The sequence below is a fragment of the Pholcus phalangioides genome, unplaced genomic scaffold (genome assembly GCF_987345545.1).
Source record: "Pholcus phalangioides strain wild (caught in Gottingen) unplaced genomic scaffold, Ppha-v1.0 ptg000002l_1, whole genome shotgun sequence".
NCBI classification, from domain to species: Eukaryota; Metazoa; Arthropoda; class Arachnida; order Araneae; family Pholcidae; genus Pholcus; species Pholcus phalangioides.
The window spans coordinates 4,467,259-4,487,537 of NW_028301595.1; the positions used below are offsets into that span (position 1 = coordinate 4,467,259).

The 20,279-nt window shown below is 38.9% G+C and overlaps 1 protein-coding gene across 1 annotated transcript in view; it reads left to right on the top strand.

Moving 5' to 3' along the window:
- Positions 1-6,387: 6,387 nt before the first annotated feature.
- The window catches only part of LOC149089106 (uncharacterized), a 60,718-nt gene continuing 46,826 nt past the window's right edge, over positions 6,388-20,279 (top strand). Inside the window, exons 1-2 of the mRNA XM_089237245.1 lie at positions 6,388-6,493; positions 18,451-18,731. Coding sequence (XP_089093371.1) covers positions 18,474-18,731 — 258 coding nt within the window. The 5' untranslated portion in view covers positions 6,388-6,493; positions 18,451-18,473. The remainder of the gene's footprint in view (positions 6,494-18,450; positions 18,732-20,279) is intronic.

Here is a 20,279-nt window from a genome sequence, read left to right on the forward strand (position 1 = left end):
ATATACTGCCATAATTTAATTCACAACACCAGATGCTTACTATGAATAAATATGTACGTGTTCTGGGAACTTGACTCCAAGACTTGTTTATCACTCACGCTTTATTCATGTTCCCGTTATAATTGATGCCTACTCACATATTCATATTCATGATATTCATGGCGTTGTTGCCCCTTCGGCTACTTTTTTTTTTCTATAACAATTCTCTCCTCCTCGTCGACGACAAAGAGAGTTGCTGTTCTTCTCACTTCAGAAGTCGAACGCACTTCAGAAGTAACCGCGAACACACTTTTCTGGTATAATTAAAGTACCGCATTCGGTCTTGTTTTCTTGTTATTCTGCGCTCCAGCAACGGGCAGTCTGGACTTTCCATTTCGAGACAAAATCTCTCTCTCTTTCTCTGTATTCGATGGATGACTGGGAACATCCTTTTAGCCTACGGCGTGAATAAAATAAAATAAAATAGTGAACAACGTCCGATGACCTAAGCTCTTTTCCTTGTTCCTTGACTAGGTGCAAGTTTGGCTTCTTTTATCTTATTTTCTCTCAACGCTTAGGGTCTAGGGGTCAGTAGGTCTTTAGGTGTTAAGAGAAAACGACGCATCTTTTTCCATGGCTTCGTTTCCTTTCTTTCTTTTTCTTCAACGAGATTTAAAAAAAAAAATCGCCAAAGGCCAAAGAAAAAAATCGCTTTTTCTTTTCTTTACCTTAAGATAGGATCCAATTTAAATTGCAGTCTTTGGTTTCTTTTCTCAATGAGGAATAAGGGAATTGGAATCCCATCTTTCCCTCTGAAGATATACCAGTAATAAAGGGGAAAAAATTATTTTATTTATCTGAAAAATGGGGGAAAAGTCCAATGAAATTCGATATCCAATGGTATTTGTTGTTATGCACCCAACCTATATTAATATCTCCATCAGAAATTTGTAACAGTTTCGCCGGAAATTAAGGAGACCGGAAATTCGAAAAAAACCAAAGAGGGAATAAATTCAGAAAAAAGAGGGAAAAGTTTGGAAAGGGATTTAAAAAAGAACTTTCCGGCAGTAGCATATTTACAGGAGGAGTTGGCGGCAAATTCGGGGGGGGGGGACAAATTTGTTGAGTGAGTGGACAAGAAAATCAGTGGGATGGGAGGGCGGCAAAATTTGAATAGCCCACCATAAATTTGTCTCTGCCCAGACAGGAAGAAAGCTTGGTCAGTGAGTGTAAAAACGAGTGACCTAGAGAATTTTTGATAGCATGTTAGTGAACAAAAGAGTGTGCAAGCACATTGGCGTACGCAAAGGGGGGGTTTTGGGGTTCTAACCCCCCTCCCCTCAAACCGAGATTATAGTGTTATTTTGCAGGAAAAACATAAAAACCCCTCCTTGAGATGAAAAAAAATTGAACCCCCTCCCCCGAGAAAATTCTGTGTACGCCTATGTGCAAGCATATGAGTGATCAAAAGAGTGACCTAGAAAGCGAGGTACCAGTTTAGTGAGTGACAAAAAGAGTGACTTAGAATGTGTAAGCATGGGACTGACCAAACGAGGGATCTAGAGCTGTGTTTTTCATCCGCTGGTCCGTTGATGGTCGGTGGTAAAACCCTCTGGATTCCGGTCGTAATACCGACAATACGAAAATTCCTATTCAAATAATAATCCCGATTATTCCATTGAAAAAATTATTCAATTGAATCAGTTCGAAAATTCACCAACAGGATGTGGTGGTACACAATGGATAAATTTGATGTATTACGATCGAATGAATTTTTAAAAATTCAAATTTCAGATGTAAGCCTCCTGTCGGAATCTTCATTTCTTGCACGAAATCTGCGCCCCCAACAACCTTTGGTTTTCTAATTCGTGAATGGGAATTCCGACAGAGAACCGAAGGTGCGGCTTATGTCTTCAAGATTAAATTTGTTTAAATAATTAATTTATAGTTCATTCTTCGCCGCCTCATCCTCCTGTTGATGAGTTTCAAAAGTTCGTTAAATACAGGATGTTCTATAAATTCGTAAACAGTTTAAAAATTCATGAAATTAAAAGAATTGGTATATTTAAATGCGGTTTGCAAAAAAGTTATTCTCACGAAGGGAGAATTGTGTGTGTGTGTGTGTGTGTGTGTGTGTGTGTGTGTGTGTGCGCGCGTGTGTGTGTACAGAGGTAAAATTTATCAATTATCGATAGAGGGCGCTGAACGAAAGCAAATCACTCTGATATGTAAATTAGAGTCCTATGAAATGAAGGATGTATGACAGACAGCTCATTTCTGAATTTTTCTTTTACTGGTGCTGTCAGAAGTTTTTCATTTCATTGTGATGTTGACAGCAGTGAATAAAGCACTATTGGTGAAGTTATTTTACCTCAGCAACGGGCAGAGGCGGATTTAACGGCTAGCGCATGGGGCCCCGACTTCTGAAGGGCCCAAAAAAATCCAAACTTTACACTCTTTTTTAATTCAAGGGGTCCAATATTTTTCTTTTGCGCCCACGCCCTCACCCGACATTAATCCGCCACTGGCAACGGATCACCGTGTAGTTAACTATCCGGTTATATTGTAACCTTGGGCGATTACAGCAACGGTTCCCAAGTACTATATAGTCGTAGACCCCCCCCCCTCCCCACGAAAATATTGGTGTCTGTCAAAAACCTTAACCATTTATAGTAGCAGCAGAAACTATATCCATCTATCAACGAGAAAGTTCTTGAACAATAGAGAACTTTCGGTCCAGTGCTAGTAAATGTGGATGCGATAGCGATTTCATCTACTGGACTGCAAAAACACAAAAAAAAAATGCTTCATACCCGTAATCGAGATCTAGTTGTCGCCACGAGTACATTTTTTGTCAAATCATAACAATATTATTACTGCAGTCAGAGTTGGACTTAGTCATGCAGCGGCCCGATGCGAGAACAGTTTTGCGGCCCTCTTTAATATTTATATCCATGCCGCTTTCTTCCTCAACACGAATTAGATTCAGAGATTACCTCATTTTCGCTCTACACACATTCACCGAAAATCAATTTATGGGGGCCCTTTATAAGTCAAAATTTGGGTCCGTCAAAGAACCTTTCCCAGGAGGTTCCAGAGTTCAAGTCCGTTTTAACGCATAGGCATAGGCCCACTCGGTGGCTCGAGTGGTTAGGGAGCCTCATAACAAAACATATGCAAAACAAAATAGTGTCTAATGAAAAAATATTTTGAATTCGGGTGGCTGGCACCTCAAGTCTAATTCAGAAACGTGCCCAGAGAATCTATTTTTCCGAAGTCTCATGGTGCTGTTGGGATCATGCTCCCCCACCTCCCATGGGAAAAACTAATGGGGCTCTGGGGCAACGCCGTCTCAAGAGAATTGTGGGCCCCAGGATAATTGATCCTACTTTGTTAAAAATGCCTGCCTACCAATATTTACATTCTTAATCTTGAAAATTTTAACCAGATTAAATTTGCGCGAAGCCCCCTCTGCACTTGGGGGGGGCGGCCCAGGACGTGCCTGAATGAGTCCATGTGTTCAGATGACCTGCTCTGGGACCTCTCAGAGGTATTGGTCTTATACTTTTCCAATATTTATAACTATAAATTTTCTTGAAAACCAGTAATTATATAAGATACCAGCTAGAAATCTTAGTCTGGGGGAGGGGGGGGGGTCCTATCAAAAATTAAGTCCCCCATCATCAAAAATCGGATGATGGGGGAGAGGGCACACACACGTGAATTCACTGTGATTGCCTATGTGTGTCTGTAATATATATCAACATACATCAACATATTTTTCATCGACAGATCTTCAAGTTCAGGCTTTTTAAAGTAGTTATAGTTTTAAAAAGTTCAGTTTTACGACCCTTAGTATCTTGCAGCCCGGTGCTATAGCACCCTTCGCACCTGCTCAAGTCCGATCCTGACTGCAGTCTACCAACGCTGCAGCGGTGCTTTTTCGTGTTAATTTAATTAAAACTTTTCTTTCCAAGTAATTTATTCGTTTTGTTTTCACCTTATCAGTAATATTTTTATCATTCTACATTTTTTCTAATCGTGTCGTGGACCCCTGGGGGCAGGGCCGGACTTGGGAATTTTGCGGCCCGGAGCAAAAAAAAAAATTGCGGCCCCCCCCTCTAAAAAAATGTATGTAATTACTCCCGATTTACGAACTTCCCAAGTTGCGAACCGAAATATTTTTGTAGTCTTGGTTTTACAGCGTGCAACGAAAATTTTACAGGCAGTGTGATGGAGATCAAAATCAGAATGTGCGTTGAAGGGAAAGTAATGTTAACAAAAGTCTTTTTTATTACTATTATATTCAGTGGCGGATTAAAGTCGGTCAAGGCAACACCCTTATAAATAAGATCTTATCTATGGGGGATGTTGGTCGCGGTCCCGGGAGCAAAAAAAAATAATGGGCCCCTTAAATTAGAAAAAAGTGTGAAGTTTAGGTTTTTTGGGGTCCCTTTAGAAGTCGTGGGCAACGAGCGCGTGTCCAGTGCACCTGGCGATAAAAGAATATAATCCACCTCTGATTATATTCTTATTTATTGTATACTGGAAACAGGGGCGCAACTGGGGGGGGGGAGTAGGCGGATCTGATGTCCCTGGTGCCAGACGTGAGACCACAAATTTCATACTTTAGCCTCTTCAATATTAGAGAGGATAGCAAAAATGCGTGCTTTCCTGCAGCTGACCAAACATCTGGTTGCGGCCCTCATTGGAAATATTGGAAGGGCTCAAAAAATATTGGCGAGGAAGGGGGCTATAAAACCCAATGTTTCCATTAGTATTACAAATATTAGGGGGGAGGTTTGATCCCAATACAAGTTCACACATATGCACACCGGGTTCCTCCACTAATTGAAATGGCTATCAGCGCTTTTATGTTATTGGGGTTGAACTGAAAGCTGCTTCTTTTACACAAAAAATGTAAGTTTCAGAGGAAAAAATAAAATTTTTCACAAATGGTTCCCATTTCAGAAGAAAAGGGTTCCTTTAAAAGCAAGGGTTTCTTTTCTTCCAGGAAAATTGCGGCCCGGTGCGACCGCACCTTTCGCACCTGCTTAAGTCCGGGCCTGCCTGGGGGCCCAGCCAATACCTTCTAGAGAGAAGGCCTTCGCCCGAGATATTTTCGATGCTGTGACGTCACCACACTCCGGCTTAAACGAGAAAGAGAATTTCTTCTTCTCGGCATTCTCCCCCGATCCACGCTCTGCTTCTCCCAAGAAATCGCCATTAACGAAGGCACGTGGTCGTCGATTAGATATTTTTTTTATAGAAATATGTCTGACCCAAAAGTATCTGTATTTTATTTTCCGAAATGTGAAGATCTGAAGAAGAAGTGGTTGAATTCCATCCAAAGAAAGGACTTCGTACCGAATGATCGCAGTAGTGTAAGTGCTCATTTCGTAAACATTATATTGTTTTATTCTTTAAGAAAAATTAAAGAAAAAAACAACGGAATGCAAAAAAATCAACTCCGATATTAAGAAGAGATGGGACAAATAGTGATTCGGCGGAATAACCGAGTACCAAATATTCAGATAATGTTTTGGCCAGATAGCTAATATTTCGTGGCCGAATATTAGCTCTAGAAGGTATTGGCCCAGCAGTCGCGTAAGTAGGCTGGAGCCAATGCCTTGGGAGCTCTAGTCCAATGAACGCATTAAAAAAAGGGGGTTTTTTTTTGCATATTTCTTTGAAATTTTGAAAGTTTCTTGTTTGAAATAATCTGCATAATAAGAGTAAAGGAGTGGGGACATCCTTTTTCTGAGCTTAACTCTTTCAAGAGGTCCCAAAAAAAAGTCTGCTCCGGGGTCCCCCGAGAAGCCATGCTACTGCCCTGGAGTGCAGGCATACCCAATGGGAAACCGCTGGATTGTAGTATTTATTTCTTTGATGCCATCTAAGGAATATAAAACCAACTACATTTTAAACACGTAGTTTTTCGTTTATTTCTTAGATGGCAGCAAAGTTTCATGTAACGATAATAAACCACTATATTTGTGGTTAGAGCCGAACAGATAGTTAAAGCCGTCCGGATCATTCAAAAACATCAGCGCAGATCTCGAGTGTGAACATTTCAATGCGGATCATTTTTTCTTTTCATTTCTATCAACGCATGAGTAAAGTTTTTGTCCGCGTTTTTGGATCCAGGTGCGTAAAGGTGGGCTTTCCCTCAGTGGCGTAGACAGACGTTATTAGGACAACAACTACAACTAAAGATATCAATAAATCCACGTGATTGCACCGAGAAACACAATGCCACATTATCTTATCGGAACAAAAGCTAATTTTTCAAAAGCCGCATGTCAACGAAGATAGCGTATTTGTTTTGCGTGGGTGCGGTACGGTCATAATTTCGTTGTAGCGATCTAACTAACCCCCCCCCCCCCGGTATTTGTGATGATTCGTAAATGTCATGCACCGATTGAGCAATCCTTTTTTCAAAAGCGTTGATATCTTATAAAGGACTCGGCATTTCTCATCCAGATATTATGATGCAGTGAAGGTATCTTTTCAGGTATAAAATTATAATATTTCTCTATGAATAGGAGCGCATGCAGGGGGTGATCTTAATGGGGGGGGGGGGAGATGTGCAAGAGAGCACTTTTTTTAGTGAGGAAGTGTAAAATGCTTTTGATGTTATTGTCGCTAGAATATAAATTCAAGTTTACAGGGGAATGCTGATGAATGCATCAATAATTATGCTGAGTTATCTAACGTACAGGGTGGTCATAAAATAACTTTTGCTGCTATACAAGCCACTAGTGGCGATAAAAATCAAAGAATTGAAATGAAATTCAAAATACAGTAGAACCTTTATAACTTAGAGGGACTGAAGGTTGTCCATTTTAACACTTCAATGACAGGAATTTCTAATTACCTAGAACATAGTTTCCCAACCTTTTTTGTCCCATCGCTCCCTTCTTCAGGAATGTTTTTCTCCTATCACCCCCTAACGCAATCTAACCCATAGGATCCTATGTTTTACCCGTAGCTTCTACCGCCCCCCTGGAACTTTCCATTGTCCCCAAGGGGGCGTTAACGCCCACGTTGGGAATCACTGACCTAGAACAATGTAGCAGTCAAAATGACCGCTGTAAGAAAAAATTGACGAAAATTATTTTTCTTTATTGAAACATCTTAAAGCAGTCTCTTTGACTTATTTTCACAATAAACCCTTGTTCGTGTACTAATTTTTTGGAATTTCGGAAGGGCTTGTTATGAAAAAGACTAACCCTGTGTTTTGTTAATTTAAAAAAAGGTTTGACAATTTTTTAGGCTCTTGTAACCGGTGGCTTCAATTTCACTTGGCAGTCTACTGACAAGGTTTTAAGTATAATACGCTTGAGAAATTTGTGAACAGATTGCAGGAGCAGAATGAAGAGACCACGAATAGCCGCCAATTCCTGAACACTATGAAATACATATGTGAGACAGTTTTTCGATGTTGATTGCATTGTGCACTGAACAAATTCATTTTGTTGAAAACATCAACACTCCGTAGGGGCCGTTCAAGTATTACGTAAGTAAATTTTTAGCCATTTTTGACCCCTTTGTCAGTAAAACTCTGACCCCTTTCCCCTATTGTCAGCAAAATTTTGTTATCGGCGCTCTGCCCCTCTGAATCCAAACGCATATTAGTGGGATCAGAGATGTACACAGGTGGGGACTCATGCCCCCCCCCCCCGATCAAATATATTTTTTTTTAATTGAAATTTTGGAAGAAAATACTTTTATATGGTATTATAATCAAAATTTCATTTAATTTCAATATTATTTGAAGGTTATGAACGCAAAATTTACCTTTAATAAATTCATTGTGACCCTCCCTCTAAGGCATATAATGATAAATCACATAAAAGGCTGTTGGCCAAATATGGCTTTAGGCGTTATCTGATGCTGCCTGCCCTCCTCAAACCTAATTTTATAAAAATGAACTAAGCTGCATATTTACAGATCGCTTAAGTGTCCCATGGTACAATTCCAGAACACTTAAGCGATCTGTGTCACATTTAGAGGTCCCGTGAGTGACATCTGATGTAGTTTTAGAGCACTTAAGTGGCCCCCAGTGCGTTTCTACATCACTCAAGTTACCCGCTGCACATTCTCAGATTATTTAAGTGATCCAGTGCATATAATTACGGATCACTTAAGTAATGCGTGCCACAGTTCCAGAGCACTTGGATCTGTGAAACATTTAGAGATCACTGAAGTGGTTCTGTAGGGCACTTATCAATAGCAGGGGGGGGGGATGTCACTTCAAGTGCCCTCAAACTATCGAAAGGTTTTTCTCGTTTTTGGCACACCGAGTAAGATGGCATTAAAAATATTTCATAGTTTCATAAAGGGTGGTTGATGACGAAAGCATTATCCAAACCTCCCCCTCCCCCTTGTCATCAAAAGTCAGCAAATCTGAAAACCCCCATCGATGCTGATGTAATACTTGAATGGCCTCTTAGGGGTCATTCAAGTATTTCAAGTATTATGTAAGCATCGGGGCGGGGGTTTGGATTGGCTGACTTTTAATGACAAGGGGGAAGGGAGGTTGAAGGTTGCTTACATCATCAACCACCCCTTTTTGAAGATATGAAACATTCTAAGCTGCTTGTAAAATTTTGCTGACTGGGGGAGGAGGGTCAGTGTTTTGCTGACTTTTGCTGACAAGAGGGGGGGGGGGTCAAAAATGGCTGGAAATCTGCTTATGTAATACATGAATGGCCCCTTAGTAAAGCAATAACATTTCATTATTTCTGGCAGAAATTTCCCTTTTCTGCAATTTCAATTTTGTGTCTGCACTGTACTCAAAACCTACTACTACTTAACCAAACATGCACCTTGTACACATTCCTCTGTTGAATTTCTAACGAATCGGCACATGCCGGAGAGGGGGAGAGAAAGAATGTGTTCTAAATGTATGCTTGGACCTAATGTATTTATGTTGTCAAGTTGTGCTTGTTTCATGTTCATGCTGCCATCTGTCTTCCACTTTATGAAGTAATAATGGAAATGTTTAAATTTTCATGTTTTGTCAGTACCGTGTTATAGGACCGTACTCAAGATCTAGATTTTCTCTATTAACCAAATACTACTAAACTAGACATGCACCTCGCCCATATTCCTCTGCGGAACTTCTAACGAATTGGTGCATGTTAAAATGTGTATATACGTATAGTTAACTTTTCCCGTAAAGTTTGTTTCTGTATAATGCTTGTTATGCAATCAATTTTTTTAAACCATGAGTTTTTTTTCTCAACTCGTAGTAAACCATATGTTGTAATAAACAAATAACTGCATTGTTTTGTAGACCTGTTGCTCTCTGCAGCGAAACATTTTAATGGGCAGATCAGCTTTTTCATTCGCACCTCAAAGTTGAGAACCGCAGGAAACCAACTTCAGCTGACCACCATTGCAGGGTTCGAACCAGGATCCTTGCGATGTGAGTCTGTCACTATGACCACTCTACCACCACAGCGGCTGTGCTAACCAACTGTCAAATTTTCAAATAATCAACTGTCAAAAAAAAAAAAAATTGCTAACCAACTGTCTATATACATTTTTTTTTTTTTTTTTTTTTTGCTCCTTTGGAAGCATTGCCCCTACATCCTGGATCGGCGCCCCCCAGGCTAGGATCTTTGGTGGGCGCCCAAACCAGATTTTTCATGGGCCCTTCTATAGTGAATTTATAGCATGAAAAAAGCAGAATGATGGTAATTGTTTCTGGCCCCAGGGCTGGAGCTCTGTCAATCCCACTCTTGCAGGAGTGCCATGGCTGGAAGCACCATATGTTGTAAATTAATGGCTCCCCACATCATCCAGCAGAGCCCCTATCCTGGGATCTTTGGTGGGTACCAGGGCTTACTCCCCTGTATAGTGAATTGTAGTGTGAAGAAACAAAAAAATATAAGAATCGTCTCGTCCCCTGGGCTGGAGCCCTGCCTATGGTAAAATACAGTGGAGCCTTGATAATCCGAGGTGGATGGGACCAAGACCACCTCAGATTATCGAAACACGGATGAGATACTGATAGCTTGCAAGTTCCTTTCCGATGATTTTACTAAAGCAAGCAGGACATAATGCCATTGTCCATCATTTCTGAAGAAGACCATCGAATTTACTCCTCTTTTTCAGCGACCCCCGAAATTTAAAATGGTCTACGTCCATTCAAGGGAGCCTAATATTTTATTACTCCAGTTACCCATTATATGGGTGGGAGCTGCCTTGTCCCTTTCAAACTGAAAATTACTGTGCAGTACGTACATAATATGTAGTATTCCTGAGAAAAATAATAATGAAATAGAGTTCTTGGAGTAAAAAAAGAGAAAAGGTTTCAAAAAAAGGAAATTCAAAAATTTTCAGTGTCTCAGATTATCCCAAAACTTGAACATTCGGGGCTCGTATTTGTGAGGCTCTACTGTAGTGAAAAATTAAGGTTCTTTTTGTTATGCGACGTTGGACCAGTGAATCCAATGAAGTAGAAGTGCAAAAATACATAAAAATGCTAAATGAACAGAATGAAGTACTACGACAAGGTTTTTTAATAGTGTAGCTTCTCGATTGGTACAAAATGCATAGCTACTGGAGAAAAGCGAACCCCATGATAGAACATCTGTTTTCCCAATACTAATGTTCATATTAGAAGATTGTCCATTTCAGCATGTTTTGCTGTCATATTAGTTAAATATCTCCATGGCGATCATTTTGACCTCTACCGTCATTCTAGGTTGAACTTCATTTTTCCCCCTAAACTAAGAAACCTAGAATGTTCATACTTCAGGTATTTAAGAGCCTCAACAAGATAAGGACAGTCATAAAGTTCCAGGTACGTGAAATAAACGGAGTGTAATTGCGTGTTAAAGTAAGTTTGCACTCAAACTAACCGCTTTCGTCATTCTTGTTTTAAGGAGAAAGTGTGTTTTATAACAAATAATTCCAATAAGGGTGTAATGCAACAAGGTGTGCATCCACGAAAGTGCAGTAATGAGCTGTGAAAAGTATTTCTTACTTATTCAAATAAAAAACGACTCTCAGTATAAGTTGAATTGAAAAAATATGTTATACATATACATTGCATTTATCTTGATTTTTTTTGCTGGCGAGTGGTACGAGTCATCCATATGTACACAAAATAACACAATGATTAATGTTTAATCGCTTGCTTAGAAAGGTAAGACTCATCAGGTAAAAATAAGCACCCTTTGTTATCATTACAATTTTTTTAACTGTCCGTTATAAGTGACATTCATTATAATGATGTTCAACTATACATGCATCTCAGAGTATGCACTCGAGAATTTGTAGAGAAACAAAAACGTGGTAACGGTTACAGCAACGAAATTTCAAAAAATTCAATGATACTTGCACACAATTGTGGTCACTCAAATGCTTTCACGCACTTTAGTTCACTCTTTTGTCAGTCATTGATCGGATCACTTGCTCTCTATGTCACAGTTTTGGACATTCACATGCTTTCACATACTCTAAGCCAGTGGTTCTCAACTGGGGGCCATATGGCCCCAGATGGGCCTTAGGATATTCCAGGGGGGCCACGGATGAAAATCTCGCAAAAGGGAAGCCACGGCTACTGATATGGGGGCCACAAAGAGAGAGAGAAAGTTTGTGAAATTAAATTTTTTTTTTTAGTCACTCTGACTAAAAAAAATTAATTTCAAACAAAATGTGTGCATAAAATATCTTTTTAGCAATTTTCCCCCATTCAAGTAATATTAACATGAGGAAGGAAATAAAAAAAGTGTTGCATGTAATCTCGATGGTTTTACGACTTGGGGGTGACAGTAGGCCCTGACACAAACTATAGAAGTTTAAGCAAAATGGAGTAACTGTAAAGACCAAAAATTGAGTGTGTTCAAAGACTTTTCATTCAAAGAGGGCTGCCATGAAAAAAACTGACAGAGATTTGTTGACCATTCATTGACATTCTTTTGAGTGCTGATAGTAAATGTAATCCAAGAAGTAGATAGGTGAAAAATGAAAGCTTGTAAAAAAAAAAACGATGGTTTTTTTTTACAAGCTTAGCTTTCATGCAATTACAGACGGATAGCCATCTAGTTTAGCACAAAGCTAACTTCAGCAGTGGGAATACATTTATAAAAATTGAATAAAGAATGATTGCTCTAGGGTTATTTTTTTATGAATTTTGATGGGGGGGGGGTGCCAATCCATTGCCTCTGATGAAAAGAAATGAAGTCGAAACCAGTTATAACCAACTCCAAGAGACCAAATCATATATGAAAAAAAATACCCGCATAATTTAATTATTTAAAACTACATTGTGTGGTATAACTTAAGAAACTGTAAATGCATAAAATTACTGTTGTTTCAATCGCAAATGTTCATATGCCATTCCTTTCAATTTAACAGGAAAATGTAATTTTAAACATATTTAAGACGGTCTTAATGTCATTTGGTTTGCTGATTAGTTTTTATAAGCAATCCAAGCAGATAATGTATTGGGACTTCCTCTAAGATCGACACCACATCTTTAAAGTTTTTTTAATCCATACTGTAAAGCTTCCTATTAACAGCCCTACTACTTAAGCCTGCTGCTGGCCTGCAACATCCCAAATAATTTCAATGAAATTTTCCTGTCCTGCAAGAACAATATTGTGGACATTAGAAAAAAATTATTCTAAAAGGGCGTATGACCACATTTAAAGCAATTTAAATCCGTTTATTTGAGACTTACTGTGTCTGCTGATTTCTCAGAAAAGTGCAATAAATTCTCACGTAAGTCTTCACTTTGAAATGTCCATAACCCGCGTCAATGCATCTTTTTCTATCTGTCAACCTAAAATTTATGGTTTTTAGTGTTGATAATACGCATCCAAAACCAATTCAGCAACGCGTTTTCACAATCTGCAAAAACTGCATGGATTTGACAGCTGGAAATGATGTCTAAACGCCAAAGATGTGGAGTTTGAATCAAAATGAAAATGTCAAATAATTGAAATTGTGCTTCATATAAATGAAATACTTTAATATTGAAACCTATATATAGAGATTAATCGTGACCATAGTCAAACGTCTCATAAATGTGAAATTTTGTCATAAAACTGAGAGTGAGCTTTGAATCCCCCTTTTGCAAAAGTGGAATTTCTAGGCATTTACGCATAGCCAAGTCTCTCCTGGCCATTTTCCTTTTTTTTCTCCCCACTTTTTCTTCCTTTTGTTTCCTTCCAAAATTTATAAAAGTAAAAAAGACTGTTTTCAGATTAAATTGCCGAAGTTCAATTACTTTAGTGCAAAAATGTCAGATTTTTTTTTTGGGAGGGGGGGAATACAGTCAAACCATATTATAATGAACTCCAAGAGACAGGGGAAATCACTGCGTAATAACAAAATTTCGTTACAAAGGAATTCCAGATTTTTATGTTGTTTCTATGTAAACTTATCCAGGGGATTAGAAAAGTTTTCGTTAAAATGATATTTTTCCCGTTATAATGGTATTCGTTAAAACGGGAGTCGACTGTATTTCGTTAGTCTTAGAGCAGCGGTTCTTAACCTTTTCTGACTTGCTGAGCCCTTTTCAGTGTATAATTTCTATGGTGGAGTCCTTTTCTCTATATTATTTATATCGCGGTACCCTTTAGGCCTCTTTTTTTTTTTTTTTTGTTTGTTTATCAAATTTATTGATTTATCTTATTATCCTCGAGTGGTCGCGGAGCCCCTGGGAAGTTCTGAGCACCGGTTGAGAGCAGCTGGTCTTAGAGACATACTTCCAACTAGAAAAAATATCCGAATCACGTGTCCAACTCAGACATGTCATTTATGTTGTAAGGGGTTGTATAGTTATGAAATTTAAAAAAAACCTTTTTATATCGTCCCAGTGTGCCAAAAAACCCAAAGTTGTTGCTCTGTCTTTCTCGATGCCTAAAATAATTTCACATTTCTAAGTGCAATATTCACCGAGATACGCGAATTCGAAAAATTAAGGAAATTTGGGAAAAAAACAGTGTTAAATGCGAGTAAAATGGTTTCCCCACATCTGATGCTGTTTTTTTCCTCCAACTTTCTTCGAATATCTCAGGGAATATTGCACTTAGAAATGTTGAATTTTTTTGTTGGAGACAGGGAAACAACTTTCCAACTGGGTTTTGGGGCATAGGGTGTCCATATAAAAAGTTAACATTTTTATTTTGATAATTATGCAACCCCTGGCAATATGAATCAAATATCTGTGTATTGCATATTATTGGGGTACTTTTTCCAACTGGAAGTATGCCTCTATGACCAATGGTTCGCCAGTAAAATGTCATATGTCCCGTTACCTTTGCGCCCTGTATATTAAATATAGTGCGGACTGTTATGTGCAATATTGTGTTGTGTCTAACTCTATCCCTACTATATCTGGCCGATCTGGCCAAAGTGGGGGGGGGGGGTGCAGGCATTCACACTCTTTTATTCCGTGGGCTGGACACAGTGACAGATTGTTGACGGCTGCTGCGCGGGGTTCTTGTTGGAGAAAGAGGATTATTTTACAACTACAGTTACTTATGAAAGAATGACTATTGACGATGACAATACCTCAGATGAACTTTGAGAAAGACGTGTGGTTACTATTTTTTGAAATTTCGCCAACATTCTGATTTTCATTAAAAGTTTATTTCGTTTTGTTTGAAACTAGTAAAACATCTGCCAGCTAGCTATAAGGTTGATTAGTAATCGAAGAATTTCTTTCATAGTACAATATTACATCAGAAAATCTTAATTTTTTTTGTAATTAAAACATTACAAAAATTTTATTTTCGGACATTTTTTTATGAAACACTCAATGAATGACTAAATTCAGATGTACTGTACATCGGACCCATTAGAATTTGAAGAAATCAATGTTCAAACAGACAACTAAATATTATTGTATTTTTGCATCACTGTCGTTATTGTTAATTAACTTACGTACAATTTCAAATGATTTCTAGAACTAAGATTACCGAAGTTCGATCTTTTCATATTTTTTCTAGCAAAACATACGCACACAAAGAAAATAAAAAGTTTCCGTCAAAAAAGTGATTAAATGTCGGTAAAACTGAAAGAAATTTTTATTTTTTTATTTTTGTGGATTTAGTTCGAATTCTGTATTCCACACCCAACTGCAGTGGTTCTCAAACTTTTGTCACTCATGGCCATGCGCCACCCCCCACATCCTCGAGTAGGGTGGCTAGGATCTCTTGCAGGCCCCCAGCGCAGACTGTCACAGGCCTTCTTATGATGAATTTATGTGTGAAAAAAACAAAAAAAAAATTAAGAATCATCCCGGAACCCAGGGCTAGTGCCCTGTCAGCTCTACCCTTGTGGTGGTCATGCTCGTGCTGTTCATAGTTCATCTATGGCTCTCATTATAGTTTAGTATAGATATTGAACATCCATAAAAGAACCACCTCAAGACATAAATAGGCACACAAATACACATCAATATTTCCAGCTCGTCGTGACGCCCCTCACAAAAGGTTGGCAACACGCCTAGGAGCCACAACGCACACTTTGAGAAACACTGCCCTGGCGGCTTAAAATTAGTGATAAGAAAACTAGAATAGATTTTAATAAACACCACTATCTGTCTCCAACATTTTCAGCCTCTGATCCACTTGACAAAAGGTTGAGATGCTTGAAGAATTCACTATCACAAAGTGGACAATAGATGTATGAGAAGATAAGTAAAAGCTTTTATACAGGCGTGTTCCAAGAAAAATTGGCCTGACCTATACTATTTCAATATATATATGCTTATAACAATAGCAGAATTTGGGTTGTGGCTCTCACATAGGTTTGTTGTGCTGTTATCCTGTTGCTTTTTGGTGTGTTTGAGCATCTCTTTTCATTTTTAGCTCTCATTCTGTTTGTATAAAAACCAGCAGGGCTGGATTAAGGAAAATATTCGCCCCTGGGCAGGACTCTGCAAAAGAAAGACTTCTTGGAAATGGAAAGACTTACGGTGAAAAGATTCGGCTTCAACGTGATTTGAATGATTTCCTACAGCGACTAGATTTTGGGAGGTCCTTACGTATCTGAAAAAAGGGCATTTAAAATTCTTTTCAAAAAAGAGGATTTTTTTTTTATCGATTCATAGATTGGGAGTGAAGACCTACAGCTCTGTGGATACGTACATGTAGCTCTTTAGTAATACTAAGAAAAGAATAATACAGTGTAGTTTACTTGGAAAAAAAAGAAAAATAACTTTTTGCTTGTGAATAAGTTTTGAGTTAATTGTGAAAGATAGAGGTTTGAGGCTTCTCACACAGAAAAGTTAGTCGACCCGAAGTGGCGTGTAATTTAAAGATCTTTATAAGTACTTTGTTGGGAAATGCAAAGACATTGAATTGGAGAAAATCTCCCTTTATTCTCGTGTATTTCCCAGGACACTTTTTTTTTACCACCAATGCATCTGGTATTAAGTTCCATTGTGCGATAAATAAGGATAAAATATTTGTGGGATGTTTTTTATAGTCTAAACTCTGTCTTCTACTAACAGACATGTCACTAGTTATCTGCAATCTTCTTGAATAGATAATGTCCACACAATTCTGTAATGTGATTAGTTTAGGGATTATTTTTAAGCTTTACATTTCTCTCGTTTCCGTCATCTTGTCTTGATACATATTCTTTTTAAAACAGGAGTAGGTCGTAGAATATTTTGTCTCTCAGATTCGTACAATTTTATCGATTATTAAGTTTAATCCGATTTCTGCTGTCACAAAATGCTGTTGATGAAGACATTTGGCGAAGTTGGTGATGGCAAATAGCATAAGTAGCCAAAACTTCGCATCACAGGAAATTTACTGTGTGAAGACAGACGAATCTTCTTTATATACCTGGTCATTTTGCTTGGTCGGAGAAGAGGGCGTTGAAATACTTTGTTTTCTACCAGTAATCCGGTCATTGTCGAGAAAAGTTCTACAATGTGCAGTAGAATAATAGGAGAAATAAATACAGGGGGTAAGAAATTTGTCTCGAAGAAGCTCTCCGAAATCCTAGGATCCATAGATTTTCACCCCTCTGGTAGGTAAAGAGTTAAGCCAACTCACACGTTGCTTCGTCCGCCTGCAAGAGAGCGGCCACATTACAAACCAAAAAGCCACTTGAAGGTAGCTTGTCATCCAATGAAAAAATCAGATTTTCACCGTTTCGAAATTGAAGTCAACAAACTGATAATTTTCTTATTTGAGAATCTGATTATTTATATTTTCCGATGGACTTAAAATCCTGATAATGAACCATTATTATGTTCACACTAACAGTTTTGTCACTGTGTACATGATTTCTCTGGAATAAATGGTTCAAACAAATATTTAAAAATTTTTCACACGTATTTTAGTTCATTTTTTTAAATTCATAGTAGGGCTACAACAGGAACCTATATCTTTGATACATGTGTTATTGTTGAAAACGATGTGAAAGTTGAACTTTTCAATTGTGATTCATTTGTGTGGCTACTCCCTCATTACTACTTTTATCCACATGAAGAGAATAAAATTAACAAAACTGCTTGCTACCAGTTTTTTCCGTTTTATCATTCCACAAATGTGTATTTTAGAAGCTACAACTGACATTTCTCAATGAAACCATAATCTTTTACACAAAAAAACTAATTTGGAAATAATACAAATTTCATCCAGTACAATAACTTGATGACATTGTTACCGTCTTCCAGCCCAGAGTTTACATTAATTAAAAATAATGTATTCTATTTTTTTTTACTGTATTCTGTTCATTTTGCTTTTTCGTTATTTTCATTAATTAAAAATTAAATTAAATTCAAAAATATTTACACTTCAGACAATTTTTGAATAACTATCTTCTAATGGGAAAACGGGGGGGGGGGGGGGGGTAGAATAGAAAGTTACTCATGTTCGCAAGGGGGGCCACAGAAATGAGAAATGGTTGAAAGGGGGTTGAAACCTTTCAATCGTTCACCCAGACTCAGTTCCTTGTCCACTAAATCATTTATTGATTCTGTCTTTCTTTTCATCACTCTCATTCATAGATGCTGACATAAAGAATACACTGAGGTGGGGGGGGGGTCAATGCAGAATATGCTAAAATCTGTGCTGCTGCAGAACAATTTGGAAGAATTGTAATAAAGTGTAGCAAAGAAATACTGTTATGGGAATTTTTTCTATCAGAACATTTTCCAGTCAGCAGAGGGTTTGTTGCAGAACAATGCAAAACATTCTGCTGTTGGGGGACTGAAAGTTACCGGTTATCCTGTATACAGAAAGTGATTCAAAACTCAGATTTTATCCTCATTACTCAAATTTCCCGCCCCTCTGAACTTCCCGCCCTAGGCTATAGCCCACTTAGCCCCCCCCCCCCCCCACCATCCCTGCAAATACACCTCTGATTATATTTTGAGCGAAATTATTTTTATTCTGTTTGAAAAATATACTGTCACACCATACCAATTGATTTTCAAGTATTTGTAAATTAATATGCAAAATAAGAAATATGATCTTGTTATAGGTAAGCATATCGTCACAGCTTCCATGATGTTAGCCAACAGGAGGTATGGGGCAACAAAATACGCCCTTCAAATTACTCAGAGCTTCACCGATGATGATACGAGTGAAGATGAAGCTAACCAAAGTGACAGCAGCAGTGCTGATATTGGGAATGCTATGGCATATCGAAGTCTACATCGCAGATGTAGGTCAGCCAAGCCAGCTATGAGCATGACGAAGTGGTCAAAAGATAGAAGCCTGGATGGTTTTGCTGTTCCTGACTTTCATGTCACTTTACATCAGGTGTGGCTTCATTTATTCTTCTGTAACTTATTTGAATTCGTTTTTTAGAAATAAAACCATTTTCACATTTATTTTGCAAATGAGTTCTTAAATTTAGTTCATTTATGCCATCATCATTATGTAGGTCAGAGCATAGGTTAGCAGTCTTTCTAAATGGTGTATTTAAATTGCTGTCATATACACTCATTGCCATAAAAATTTGCGCACCAAGAAATAATTGTGGGATCGAAACGAAAGTTGGCCTAAAGGTACATGTTGGGCAGATATGCAAATGATTAGAAATGCAGCGTGATTGCGCATTGCGTAATGCCACTAGAGGGCGTTGAACTTTGTTCTCCTTGGAGTATAAAACAGGTAAGCAGAGCTTGCTGGAGTGTATTTAATCGTTTGCAAAGGAAATGCTGAGGTAGACATGTCGTTACGCCGCCGTCGAAGACCATATGAGCAGTTGTCAGAGTTTGATAGGGGAAGAATCATCGGGATGATGGAAGCTGGGTGGTCAGCTCGGCGAGTAGCTCGTCAACTAGGCCGTTCTGATTTTACTGTGAGGAGGTGTTGGGACCAGAGTGGAAGTTGTGGACAGAAGAGACGTCATTTACACGGCGACCAGGTTCAGGATGCCCTCGACAGACCAGTCATCGAGAAGACCGTCACATCATCCGAAACGCATGCGTAGAGCCAACTGTCTCATTGGCCGCTATCCAGACACAGGCAGCAGCTTCACTACGGGCCCCTGTGTCTTCCTGAACCATCGCAAGGTGCCTGGCTGAAGGACATCTGGTATCGTGGCTCCCATTATGTGTGCTGCTAATGACACCCACCCACCAACGCCTCCGTTTGGAGTGGTGTCGAGCACGATGGGATTGGACTGCAACGGAATGGAACCAGGTCGTCGAGATTCAACTTGAGCAGTGATGACAATCGTGTTCGTGTGTGGAGGCCCCGTGGTGAACGCTTCAATCCTGCCTTCGCTTTACAGCGACACACCGCTCCCACAGCTGGTGTCATGGTATGGGGTGCCATTGCTTACGATACACGGTCACCCCTAATATTGATCCATGGCACAATGACAGCCCAGCGGTACGTCCATAACATCCTTCAGCCACATGTGTTGCCACTCATGGCAGGGCTCCCAGGAGCCATTTTTCAACAAGACAATGCTAGGCCACACACAGCAAGGATGTCACAAGACTGTCTCCGCCACATTACCACCCTTCCCTGGCCTGCTCTATCCCCAGATTTGTCACCAATCGAGCATATCTGGGATCATTTGGGATGGCAAGTTGGACACCCTACGAGGTTGGTCGAACTAGAGGCGCATTTACAGCAACTGTGGAACGAGATGTCTCAGGACATCATACGGAACTTGTATGCCTCAATGCCCGCTCGTATCGCATCGTGCATTCGCGCTAGAGGGGGTCCAACAGAGTACTAAAACTTCTGTTCATCTGTACTTTTTTCTGAAATAAATGATCCTTTTTCTTGGATTTTCTAATCACTTACTTATATCAACGTAGTACTTACAGGTGTAAAATTTCGTTTCATTTT